The sequence below is a fragment of the Fusarium mangiferae genome (assembly GCF_900044065.1).
Source record: "Fusarium mangiferae strain MRC7560 genome assembly, contig: FMAN_scaffold003, whole genome shotgun sequence".
NCBI lineage: Eukaryota > Fungi > Ascomycota > Sordariomycetes > Hypocreales > Nectriaceae > Fusarium > Fusarium mangiferae.
Genome location: NW_024573923.1, coordinates 892,173 through 904,358, shown reverse-complemented (window position 1 = coordinate 904,358; position 12,186 = coordinate 892,173). Strand labels below are relative to the sequence as shown.

The 12,186-nt window shown below is 48.0% G+C and overlaps 6 protein-coding genes across 6 annotated transcripts; all 6 read left to right on the top strand.

Annotated features, from left to right (window-relative positions):
- Nucleotides 1–257: 257 nt before the first annotated feature.
- Nucleotides 258–2,677, top strand: FMAN_04796 (uncharacterized protein; the record flags this gene model as incomplete). The annotated part of the gene is made up of 4 exons (XM_041828455.1): nucleotides 258–1,145; nucleotides 1,224–2,139; nucleotides 2,187–2,575; nucleotides 2,630–2,677. The coding sequence occupies 4 exons, from the start codon at nucleotides 258–260 to the stop codon at nucleotides 2,675–2,677; spliced, it is 2,241 nt and encodes a 746-aa protein (XP_041679316.1).
- A 1,098-nt stretch (nucleotides 2,678–3,775) lies between these two features.
- Nucleotides 3,776–5,350, top strand: FMAN_04797 (uncharacterized protein; the record flags this gene model as incomplete). Its single annotated transcript, XM_041828454.1, has 2 exons — nucleotides 3,776–3,904; nucleotides 3,953–5,350. The coding sequence occupies 2 exons, from the start codon at nucleotides 3,776–3,778 to the stop codon at nucleotides 5,348–5,350; spliced, it is 1,527 nt and encodes a 508-aa protein (XP_041679315.1).
- Nucleotides 5,351–7,053: 1,703 nt separating this feature from the next.
- Nucleotides 7,054–7,390, top strand: FMAN_04798 (uncharacterized protein; the record flags this gene model as incomplete). The annotated part of the gene is made up of 2 exons (XM_041828452.1): nucleotides 7,054–7,114; nucleotides 7,170–7,390. 2 exons carry the CDS (start codon nucleotides 7,054–7,056, stop codon nucleotides 7,388–7,390), a joined length of 282 nt encoding a protein of 93 aa, XP_041679314.1.
- A 528-nt stretch (nucleotides 7,391–7,918) lies between these two features.
- Nucleotides 7,919–8,101, top strand: FMAN_04799 (uncharacterized protein; the record flags this gene model as incomplete). Its single annotated transcript, XM_041828451.1, has 2 exons — nucleotides 7,919–8,017; nucleotides 8,072–8,101. The coding sequence occupies 2 exons, from the start codon at nucleotides 7,919–7,921 to the stop codon at nucleotides 8,099–8,101; spliced, it is 129 nt and encodes a 42-aa protein (XP_041679313.1).
- Nucleotides 8,102–9,096: 995 nt separating this feature from the next.
- Nucleotides 9,097–9,529, top strand: FMAN_04800 (uncharacterized protein; the record flags this gene model as incomplete). The annotated part of the gene is made up of 2 exons (XM_041828450.1): nucleotides 9,097–9,208; nucleotides 9,255–9,529. 2 exons carry the CDS (start codon nucleotides 9,097–9,099, stop codon nucleotides 9,527–9,529), a joined length of 387 nt encoding a protein of 128 aa, XP_041679312.1.
- A 945-nt stretch (nucleotides 9,530–10,474) lies between these two features.
- On the top strand, nucleotides 10,475–11,458 carry FMAN_04801 (uncharacterized protein; the record flags this gene model as incomplete). The annotated part of the gene is made up of 3 exons (XM_041828449.1): nucleotides 10,475–10,570; nucleotides 10,650–11,096; nucleotides 11,153–11,458. 3 exons carry the CDS (start codon nucleotides 10,475–10,477, stop codon nucleotides 11,456–11,458), a joined length of 849 nt encoding a protein of 282 aa, XP_041679311.1.
- Between the last annotated feature and the right edge of the window lie 728 nt (nucleotides 11,459–12,186).

Genomic DNA, 12,186 nt, shown 5'->3' with positions numbered 1-12,186 from the left:
CTCTGCGGGAAGGCAACCTAAGAAGGGATATCCGGATTGTTCAACCATTCTTTGGCCTTTGCAGGCTGTGTCTAGTGGAAACCGTGCTAACATGAATCTTGGCCACAGTTGCTCTTTTGTTAGTGCAAACATACTGCATCTCGAACCGACCTCGTCCGATCCCTTCGAATTAAGACCGAAGGTATTCAACAGGCACTCTCTTTGTCACGCTTGTTGATGACGGCTGCTTTCCTGCTCGTTATACGTCAACGCAAACTATGGCTGCTCTGGTTCAGACCTTTCCCCAGCAAACTGCAACGGTTACAATGCTCCAGACCCGACCGTCTTCTTCAACAAGCATGATACCCAATAACCAAGGCCAGGCTGGCCATCAGTATGCGGCGGCGGCTCAAGCCCCAAGATATGCTGTTCCCTCTCCCACTGGCTACCGGGGTAGTTCGACTCCTGTCCAGCAATACGCTTTCACTAGCACACCGACCCTGAACCATACACAATCTTGGCAACCGCAAGGTCAACCGACGCGGAACTATAACCACAACGCCAACTACGGCGGACGCCAGTTTAGCTCCTCAGCTACCAACGTGCAATACAATGCCATGGGCGTTGGTCAAACGGGTGCTCGTGATGATTCTGCCATTCCTCAGCGACGAAACATTGTGCCTGCTCCTCGACCTCATTCTGCCTTCCTTGCTGGCCCTACACAACCAACTTCTCCAACTTCTTCCAGCAAAGCTGCACCTGACAGGTATAGACGGTCACTTACTCCTCAACAAAATCAGCACGGGCGTTCTCAGAGCACAGCTGTCCCAGTGAATGGAATGCCTACTGCAACTCAACTCTATAATGGCCCCAATCCAGCCCGCTCGGCGATTCCAAACAGACCGAATAGCTTCTATAATGCTATGCCTGGTACATCTATGGATGATATGCAACTTCTTCAATCTCCCATGGATGATTCAAACCGATCCCGCCGTCGAAGTCTTCGTGCCGATTCTGACCTGTCGAAGCCTGCTACGCATGACAAGAGCAAAGCAGACGGAAATTCTCAAACACTGCGTGTTGTTACTAACGTTGCCGCACACTCGCGCAACGGAAGTTCTGAGAGTGTAAATTCCAGCCGCAGCAGTCACTCTCGACCATCCTCGGTAAGTTGACGATCCTTGAAACACTATCCAATCAGCAATGGGTGGTAAAACTTGAATGCTAACAGGGATGTTCTGCAGTCTGCCAACCGTAATGTGTCTGCCCCCACTGGAAACCCCTCTTCCCAGGCAAACAGCGAAATTACTTCTAAGCAAGATCACGCCAAGGTCAACATCCCACCTCGAGGATCGTCTTCCGATGCGATTAAACGCACTACAAACCCTTCACCTCTCTCTAGACCAGCTACCATGGCTAGCGAGGTCGCTGAAGACGGATCTTCTAATGCGTCAGGTGCGGGTAAAGTAGACTCACCCGCGGCTAAACAGCTTGCTGCTATCAAGGATAAAGGACGCAAATCCAAGAGCAAGACATCCAGACTGCGACGCGCTTTCTCATTTGGAAGCGCAGCCGAATTCCGCAATGCTGATGAGGGGGAGGGAGCTGATAAGACAGAACCCTCCAAGCTGCACAAGGATCCAACGGCCGACGAAGCCTACGATGCCGAACAAGCACGTATTGCGGAAGCGCAGGAGGCTGCAGGCCTTGGACACAGTATCTATGGTGGCCGATTCTTTGGTGGCTCAACCGATAACCTCTCCATATCCTCGACAGCGTCATCGGCTTCCATCATGATTCGAAAGATGGGCCGAGGTATGAAGAAGGGTGGTCGATCTTTTGTTGGAATTTTCCGACCCAAGTCAGTGATTGGAGTTGCTCCTGCTGATGGACCTGTAAAGCCCGAGGCCAGCCAGGCTGCTGTGTCGATGGTCACTGTCGAGGCTGAGACTCAACGAGTTAACGTGTCGGCCGATCCCAGACAGACAGATACCTTCCCCCATCTTGAGCGTAATTCGATCGATACCAATTTGGGTGCTGAGATTGCTGAGCGTCTTGGGAGCTCTGGAACTGACAACTCGAATTCGCGTAAGAGTATTGTCGGAGGCGACAGGGAACGTGCGGAGGTGCTTGCTGCCGTGCGCAAGGGAATCCTGAAGCGTAAGTCAAAAGGGTTTATCACAAATTCTCCTGCTAACAGTCTGTAGGCCCTGGCTCAGCCAGCCCTTCTATCCGTCCTGCTGATTCCTCTCCTGGCCTTGATCTCCCCAGCGTCCCGGCTGTCACCGATTCCCCGAACTCCAGTGCCCCTAGCACTCCTAATGACGAGTCTCAGGGCCATCGCCGAACTGGGTCGATTGCTATTGGCAGCGAAGACTACTTCATGTCCGCTTTGAGGCTACGACAGGACAGCAAGAGCGCACCAAACACTCCTCATGGATCTACCAAGCGTAACGCTACTTTCTCGCCCCGTATTGTGTTTCACGATACTTGGCCTAGTCAGGAGTACGATCGTCGCGGTGAGATTGCTACCTGCAACCGATTGACTCCCATGCTTGCGCAGCAGATCAAGGAGGAGCTGAACACCTTCAAGATGGTACGTTCTGACGTCGAGAATGACAACGGCACACCAGTTGCTAACAGGTTATAGGAAATGGAGGTTCACGAAAACTCAAAGATTTACACGCACTTTTTCTGATGATGGCAATGCCCACCACGAGGAGCGAAGCTTGTTAGCGCAGTGTTTTGTTTCCTTGACTGATACCGGAGATCAAGCCGGAATCTTGTATTGCAAGCAACCATATTAACCGCTTGGGCGTTTGGGACAGCATTGTACGGTGTTTATGGTGTTGATCACTCTAACCAGTCTCTACATGTCATGTGGAATTTAGACCAAAGAGTCATACATTTCTTTAATTTTGTTTTTCTTCATCTCTCTTTTCTTTTCATCTGGGACCGACGAGGAATGGAGCGTAATGGAAATTACATACATACATATTTCTGGGCTTGCAGCCGTGTAACCATTGAATCGGGGACACTGCGTTAATTCACAGAACATCATTTGCTAGTCTTGTCGACATGAAACAATAAAAAATCAATGGAATGGATACATCATTAAGTTTTAATTGTCTGGTCGGAACATTTTGCGTCGCCCCGTGAATGTTTGAGACAATACTTTACCTTGTTTTCAGCACATCAGTACAAGTGCTCAGGTTTATTCCGAGTTGGCATTCGGATGTAGGCATCAGGGGCTTTAACATGATCATTAATCTCGATTGCGTGTAGGTAACACTTTAGATTTTGTTTGATCTTCATTTGATTCAGGGGATCGAATCAATTTACAGATAAGGGAAGAGAACTTTAGTACTGTACATGATTTGTGGTGGAGGGGGTTGCTTGGCACCTTTAAACAGGCTGGACCCACTACTGGAGGTACATGAGGAGAGGAGAATGAAACGGTACGGAGTACATGTACATGTACCTGTGCCTTGTACCCGCGCATTGGATCTCTCGGAAATAAAGCTTAAGCCTCAAGGTCCCCGCGATCTCTTCAGCCACAATCGTCCCCCACCCCCACATCCGGGCCGTAACATTACTCAGAGGTAAAACTGGGAAAAAATCATTTTGGTGGTCATACAAAGCTTGTGAGCACTCTCTCTAAACCACTTTGCGCCACGTCTCGTTAAGCACTCTGGATCGATTAACACGACGAGCCTGGCTCTTGAAGAGTCCGGGACATCTACATCTCTCTGTTTCAACCCCCCGATTTGTCTATTTCACACAGCGCATGTCTACAATGACGACCACAGAGGAGAACCCCACTAGCGCGGGGGAGCGACCTACCAAGCTGCAAGGACGAGCATTCTACGAGTCTATTGGAAGCCCCAAGTTCATCGTTGCGCCTATGGTAGACCAGTCTGAATTTGTAAGTTATTGCTCGATCTGACAATGTGCGAATTGACTGACAACTCAGGCCTGGCGCATGTTGACTCGAAGTTTCATTTCCCCCACCGAACAGAAGAGTCTTCTTGCCTACACACCCATGCTCCACGCTCGACTCTTTTCGCAGGACGACAAGTATCGCAAGGCACACTTCCAATCGGTCAAACCCGACGGCGCAACTCCCTGGCTTGACGGAAACCCTTCTATCGACCGACCGCTATTCGTCCAGTTCTGCGCCAACGACCCAGAAGCGCTCCTTTCTGCCGCTAAGCAAGTCGCCCCTTTCTGCGATGCTGTTGACTTGAATCTCGGATGTCCTCAAGGTATCGCGCGAAAGGGAAAGTATGGTGCTTTCCTCCAGGAAGACCAGGATCTCATCTTCCGCCTGATCAACATTTTGCATAAGGAGTTGCCTGTGCCTGTGACCGCCAAGATTCGAATCCTGGACACGAAGGAGGAGACCCTGGCATACGCGCAGAATGTCCTCAAGGCTGGCGCATCCATCCTCACTGTCCACGGCCGACGAAGGGAGCAGAAGGGACATTTGACGGGCCTGGCTGAGTGGAAGATGATTCGATTCTTGAGAGACAGCCTACCCAAGGAGACAGTCATCTTCGCGAATGGAAATATCCCTCAGGAGGGAGATATCGAGAAGTGCCTCGAGGCTACAGGAGCTGATGGCGTGATGAGCGCCGAGGGCAACCTCAGCGACCCAGCCATCTTCTCGAAGCCACCACCCGTCGGAGAGGAGGGACGAGAGTACTGGAGAGGAAAAGATGGAAAAGGGGGTTACAGAGTTGATGCTGTGTTCAGACGATACATGGACATCCTACACGAACACGTTTTTGGAGAGAAGCACATCGAGCGCCGACCACTCTTCATGCCTGGTGATGATACTGAATGGATGAACGAGAGCGAGACAGTTGAGGATGAGCCACCGTCTAAGAAGCGAAGAAAGGATTTAGGCAAGAAGGGAGAACAGGGCCCCAACATGTCAGCCATGCAGCCTCACCTTTTCCATCTATTGCGGCACTTTGTCTCCAAGCACACCGACGTGCGAGACATGCTAGCCAAGAGCCGAGCTGGCGACATGGAAGCTTACGAGCGTGTACTATCTGCTGTGGAGCGCAAGGTTGCAGAAGGTCTCATTGAGTACGAACGCACCAATGGTGAGAGCGTGGCGGAGACACCATTGGCTGAGGGCGAGGAGGATCCCCCTGAAACTGAGAGCTCAGTAGGCACACAAAGGCGATGCCGAAGACCTTGGTGGGTGGTTCAACCGATCATTCGACCTCTACCAAACGAGGCGTTCAAGAAGGGAGCTTTGACTATGAGTAAGAAGGATAAGGTCAAGGCACAGGAACAGAAACAGGAGGAGAAGGGTAAACAGGAAGATATCAAGGCACGAGATGAGGCTTTGGCGGGATAGAGTTATGATTACAATGAGTTTAATAGATGGCGTATCGAGGTGAAATGGTTAGAATAGATTAAAAGACATGGCTTCTCGCAATGATGATTTGGATTCTATATATCTAGTATAAAATACAGGGCAGATGAGGAAGTGGAACTAGACAAAGATGAAAGGATCGTCTCCGTCACTCAAGATAAACTGCCATAAAGAGTGCTGCAAATTCGCCTGTAGCCTCTCCAAATGGTTATGCACAAGCCCAGGATAAAATATAGATACTGCTTATCATTGTGTTTGTTCTTTGTTACTATATTTGTTGCCTGGATATGTCCTGTATCGAGAGGCACAGATGAGAAGAAAGAAGTGCATTGCATGGGTAACTGCACGTTGAAATTTGTTTGCAACAAACAAAAGGCATTACAACGGGGTGCACTCCTAAGGCTAGGTAGGCAGCACAGCATTAGAGCAGGCGTCCATTCGAGCGTTGCCTTGATCTGCCCCTTGTTCAACTTTGCACCATCTCAGGTCTGTCTTCTCTTCTTCATCCTCTATCATCCACACAGGAACACTATCTACCCAACAGAAACGAGCCTTAGTCCAAGACATTGTCTCTATCACAGCACCGTCCCATATCCCAACTTTCGTCAACCCCTGAATCTGCACTATGGACAACATGCCAGCGCTCCCCACGCAAATTTGGGCTCTGCTGAAAGTCATTTGCTCCAGCGGCGGCTTGATTACCACTGATTTATGCAAAAGTTAGTAGGGATTTGAGCCCTGTATTACGGAATCTACTAATCACATATCACTTAGGTTTCCTTTCGCCCTGGGCCCAGAGTCTGACGAATAATGCTTTATTTAGAAGCGAGTTTTCTGAATTCCTTAGAGCTGCCTTGGTGTGTTACGGAGGGACTTTCTGCGATCAGCATGGAACTTGCCATTCCCTAGAGAAACCGGCCTTTTTCATTTTTCGCAATGTCAAGTATACATGCTCTGTTTGAGATGGCAAGGATAGTTAGTATGAGACCGACATATCAGATTTGGGCTTCCTTATGTTAGCTAATATCCTTGACCCTTGGAAAGGCATTGATATTTTGTCTTTAGCTGGGATTGTGCCAAAACGAGTCCCTGAAAATAAAATACTTGACTCTATCTTCTGCTCTCCCTAAACCTTTGATATAATATCTGTTGAGTGGCATTCTTTGTTGATAGCATGTGTTGCATCCTGTTTTATGCATATCTTTGTTAACTTTGAATATTTCAACTCTTGAGTGATTACTTTTGAGCGGATTGCTATCGATTGAAGGTGTTTAGAAACTTGCCGTTTGTTTCTCTCCCTTATTTTGTTTCTTAGTGTATTGAGGTAGAACTGCAGTCTTGATGTATCTTGAATTTGTGCAGACTCAACATGATCGTTACAGAACGCTTGCCTATGCATACAAAGAAACAAAGACCAAAACTCCAACAACTGAGATAAGCCACCTCAAACCAAACAGTCTAATTAACAGTGCAAATGTCAACTTCGCTGCCTGACTTGAGATATGAGCTCCTTCTTAATGCCACCAGCAGCTTAAATCCCTTCTCTTACTTACAACTCTATCGTCTCAAACACATACAAAAAGAAACTAGCAACAGCCTCCAAGATACCAACCCTAAGAGTGCCTCATCGTCCCTCACGTCAGATTGCTTCACTCCTTCTTGAGCACTGACTTAGCATTTTCACCATGGCATGGTTCACAGTCATCCTTCAGGCTTTTGGCTTTACACCCAGTGGTCCGCTACTAGGTTAGAAACTACTCTCAAATAAAGGAGTTACTATGCTAACTTGGGCGTCACTAAGAATCATTCGCGTCTTGGGCTCAGGGCTTGATAGGCAATGTTGCACCTAGAAGCCTCTTTGCAATCTTTCAGAGTGCTGCCATGGGTGGTTACGGAGTCGATATCTTGGGAAGTGTAACCAATATGTTTTCTGCCCTCGCAGGTGGCGGCGCATTTGCACGTTTCGTGTACTCGGCTTTTGGCCAAGCAAGAGAAGCTGGGAACAGCACTTATACCGGTTGAGAAAGGACAACAGATTCCTCCATCTCTTTGCGTTCTTTTTATTACAGTGTGACGGTGTACAATCAGCTTATGTCTCTGAAAGCCTCTGGATTAGTTGAACAGTTTCGTAGAGCTCTGCTTATCATATACAACCTCACTAATACGAACGTGACCTTTCCTACGGTGTTTGCATATTGCATGTACTACCCTTTCTGTGAATAGGTTGACGTGCTGCTACTCTTGTTTCGCAGGTTTCTATCATTCAGTGTCGACAACGATCTATATCAACTTCAAACACTCATTTTGACTTTCATCTCAAACACTCTCTCATCCATTACTAGGAAACCACCTACCAAACTTCGGTTAATCTCAAACAACCCACTTCATTTGATTCAGAATTGGAGACAACTATCATGCTCCCATCAGTCAAGTCGATTCTGTTGGCGGTGAGTGTCGCTGAGCACACTAGCATTAACAGCCATGTGCTGACAGGAGGACGAGGCAACCAACTACACCCTTCAGTATGTAAAAGAGAACCCGGGATCCATAATGGCCATGGGTTTAGGAGCTGGAATGGTCATTGCACCTGGTCTCGTGGTTGCACCCGCTATTCAGCAGCCGGGTTTACTACAGAGGGTGTCTCTGCGGGTTAGTTTTATTAAACATTTCATGCCTACGGTAGCTTTACTGACCTGTTACAAGGATCACTTGCTGCTGGTATCTAGAGCATAAGTGAGGACGTCGTGAGTAATAGCGCCTTTGCGATTTGTTAGTCACATGCAACTGGCGGCTTAGGCACTGCCGCCATTCATGGTTTTATACGGGGGACTGGGATTGGGGTCGGTCTTGGTTCCATATTTTCCAAGTGGAAACATGATGTTAAGCATTGTAAATCTGATTCTTGAGATAGCACAGATAGTTCAAAGGCGGATGATAGTGACCAGGAGGATAACACTGGGCCGAAGGTATAGCCTTGCCGGTAAACGGCACTTGTCACATTCTCTTGCATGCCCCGGATGAAGAATGAAATCCTCTGAGATGCCCTCACTTAAGAATATCATCTTCCAAAATGCCCTAAATTGAGGATATGATCTTCTAAAACAGCTTGATAATTGTCTGTGAATGCTAACTGAGAGATACAGAGCTCGCAAACCAAGGCGGTGTTTTATTCTTCAAGACTTCGGAACCAATAGAGACCCGGTCCATGATTAGGGATGATCAGGTAGGTAATATGTTTCAGTTAATTTTCTAAGTTGCGTCAAGTATTGAAAGGCTAAGTCGGTGGTTACTTATTCCAGTTGATGGGCCAGCCATGCTCCTTGTTCGAGTTGGACATACCGCCAATAAGAGAACATCATGAATTAATTGCTTGACGTTGGTTGCAGAGAAACTGACTTACATGAGGCCGCATTCCCTGGGCCTTTGTTACTTTGTTATTTGCACAGCCCCAGGTAGGTCGTGAATTGGGCTACCCAAACTCGATGGTAGTGAATGAACCAACAGTGCAGTTGCCTGCCAGCTGGTTATTGTCTACAGTAATATTCCTCCACTGCCTTCATTTCTGATTCTTTTTCTTTTCTCATCCCAAAATGCCCACTGACACATTTTGGACTATTGACTACTTATCTTCTTTCCATCTTGTGAGTGAGTGAAACCACAGTCGACTCGAGACACCGGCTAACCATGAAATGTAGTCTCCCACTCGGAAAATGCAACTTCTGCAGAATATGACCTCGACAGCAATGATAGCCACCGGAGCAGTACTGGCCATAGCCCCCGCTGTTGCTGTAACCCCCGTGTTGGCTGGCTTAGGCTTTGGTGCCGGTGGCATTGTCGCTGGTAAGTTTCTTCTTGCTTTCCTTTACATATGCTAACTCTATATGAGGTTCAACTGCCGCTGGTATCCAGAGTGGTATTGGCAGTGTCGTAGCTGGTAGCACCTTCGCCACTCTCCAGAGTGCCGGTGCCGGAGGCGCCGGCCTTGCTGTTGTCAACGGTGTTGCTCAAGGTGCGGGAGCAGTCATTGCTGCTACTGGTCTTACTACCAAGCTCAAGGGCCAGAGTAATGGAGACAACGACAACGGAGATCAGGAGAAAACTGATGGCACCCACGATGGAAACGATGCTGAGGAAATGGTTTCTAAGTCGAAGAAAACCTGAGGCGACGGGTTAGGGGACAAGTACACGTCTGGCTAGTGAATGATGGATCTTGGTTATACACATCCTATCTCGATTGACTGGCTGCACAAAATTTGGCAATGCTCTGGATATCATTTGATCCTAGATGGCTGTTAGTTTGATAGATGACAATGGATAAAAGATTACTGGGGCCTTTACCTCAACTGGCATTGTAAATGCTCGTATAGTGCTTGGTCTCTATTAGTACCTAGTTAGGATGCTTGATGTTGCAGGCAGACTGTAAGATGACAGTATTGCAGAACACTCGAGCACCAAGGGCAATAGGGTGCACAATCACCAGTTTTAAAATTGTAGTAAGAGCCCAGTCGGATTTCCTTATACCCTTGAATGATTTCGGGTTTGTTGCTAGATGTAGTTGGTGGCTATCAGTTTGACACTCCCGGTTTTCCCAACACCTTCTCGATTTTATGTATTCATATACAAGTAGGTATTCTGTGTATTTAAATAACTCTGTCTTTATGTAATAGAGTCTCTGTTCTTCACGCTTTGTGCTGATTGCGCAGATCTGAAAGCTGTGCATAATTAAACAACCCCTATCCTTCTTTGATCCCAGCCATATGCACTTCAAAAGTGAACATATCGTAGACAGCTGGAGTGCTTCTGCACTCGTTGAGGCGTGTTGTGTCATACAGTGCCACTGCGAAGAATAGGTACCTATGTAGGTAGGTAGGTGATGCTGAATCACTGTCACACACTGCCTGCCACTGTTACACCTTGTGCCCTGCCTTAGGCATCTTTCTCTACCTTGTGCCCTGAATCTCCGCACTGGCTCTTATTTATGATCTCGTTTTCTGCTCTCCTTCTCTCCTCTTCTTTCTTCAACAGGTAGCCACATCTCAAAACACAACATAACACACAACACACAAACATACCTGCCTGAAATATCCAACATGTCAACGTCATAGAATGACCAACAAAAGGGTGTCGCTTCCTTGTCGCCCGAGGACGACATTAAGCCCAATGGTGGGGGTGAGGGTGAGGTCCCGCAGAGTCACGTTGAGCGTGAGCTGATGCGATTTCGCCGGGTAAGATATCACAAGTCAGCCTCTTGCCAAATCTCGATTATTGACAACATCTTCAGCTTAAAGACAACTTCTTTCGGTCTGCGCCTGCAGTCAAGGAAGAGCCCAAGGCTCCCAGATGGCGACGTGAGTTCACGCACGAGTGCCATCAATTTCGCTTTGATGGACATTGCCCCCGAGGCGCGTCTTGTGATCTCTTCCATTTCGTGCCATGGGAACTGCCAGGAAAAGAGTACACGGATCATCCTGTGGACCTCTTCTTCGCCAACTTCAAAGGGTTTGATCATCAGCGATCCAAGCCCTTTTATGACGAGTTCGATCGCATGTGCGATCACTTCGGCTGGTCTGATGCCGAGGCCACTGAGCCCTGGTATAACTTCCGCATCGCTCTTATACAAGAGTTCACCTACGTCTTTGGAGAGAACGACCGCAATCTGTTGAATTGGCAGAAGATGTTCAAAACCATCGGCTTGCCTGAGCCAACTTCTCTCAGCGAAGCATACACAGTAAGTAAAATCCTTGACCGCAGCTATTTCCAACAGATGACTTACAACAAAATCAGGTTATGCGTCCAATCCGTGTCAACCTCATAGACATGCTTGAGTCAAGTCGCACCGGCGAGCCAGTCCAACGCTTCAAAGCTCTAAAGGATCTTAGCCACTATTCATATGAACAAAACAAAAATTTCCCCAGACCTCCTAGGTCTCCCAGACGCAAACGCAAGGATCCCAAGCCTAAGACGTACTCAAGCGGTCTCTTGAAGATGATGCTTCGCGAGATCTCGTTCCAAAACCAATATCTGGGGACCAGGCTCGGGGGCACCGAGCTGGGCCTGGATGATGGAGATTCTGTATCTGAATCGCGTTAAGCTGTCTTGGACCGCGCCCATCATTATCATCATTCTTTCTTTGGTGAAAGCTTTCTCCTCCTTCTGGTCGACGCCTAAAACCATCAAGCAGCTTCTTTAGCGCCAGCCAACAATTCTTCTTCTGCTGAAAGCAACCTTATTCTTCTTCTCCTTCCTTTGAGAGGGCTCTTCTTCTTTTCTTTGGCGCGAGCCACACTTCTTCTTCCCAGGATCCTGGGACCTTGAGAACGCCTGAGAAGCTTGTGGTTTCACAGCCCAAGTGGAGGCACCAGATCGACGGCTGGCACCTTCACGTGGTGATCTGGGTCAGTAGCAGAGAATTTTGTCTCCTCTGCGAAGCTAAGACCAGCCATACATATTTCATCTAAGTATAGCATCTACAGACAGGTTCAGTTATGCAGTCATCTAAAGAAAGCATATCAGGCTTATTACGGGGCCGAGCTCGTCAGCCAGCAGAGTGATTGCCTTCTGTAAACATGTCGTCAATAATTTCGTCCAGTTTTAACCAATCTCTATTTCTGTGTAATGTACCAGTCCGTATTCCTTTCGATGACATTGCGCTGCTGTAGCACACTCCAACTGTCTTCATTCCCCCACCGAATCACGCCAACAATGTCAGGCCCATCATCGTAACAACCAAAACTGAACCCTCTGCTGACTGAAAGTCCGATGAAGGTCATACGCCATCTTGTAGCAGACATCCCTGGCTATCAATCATTGACCACTGA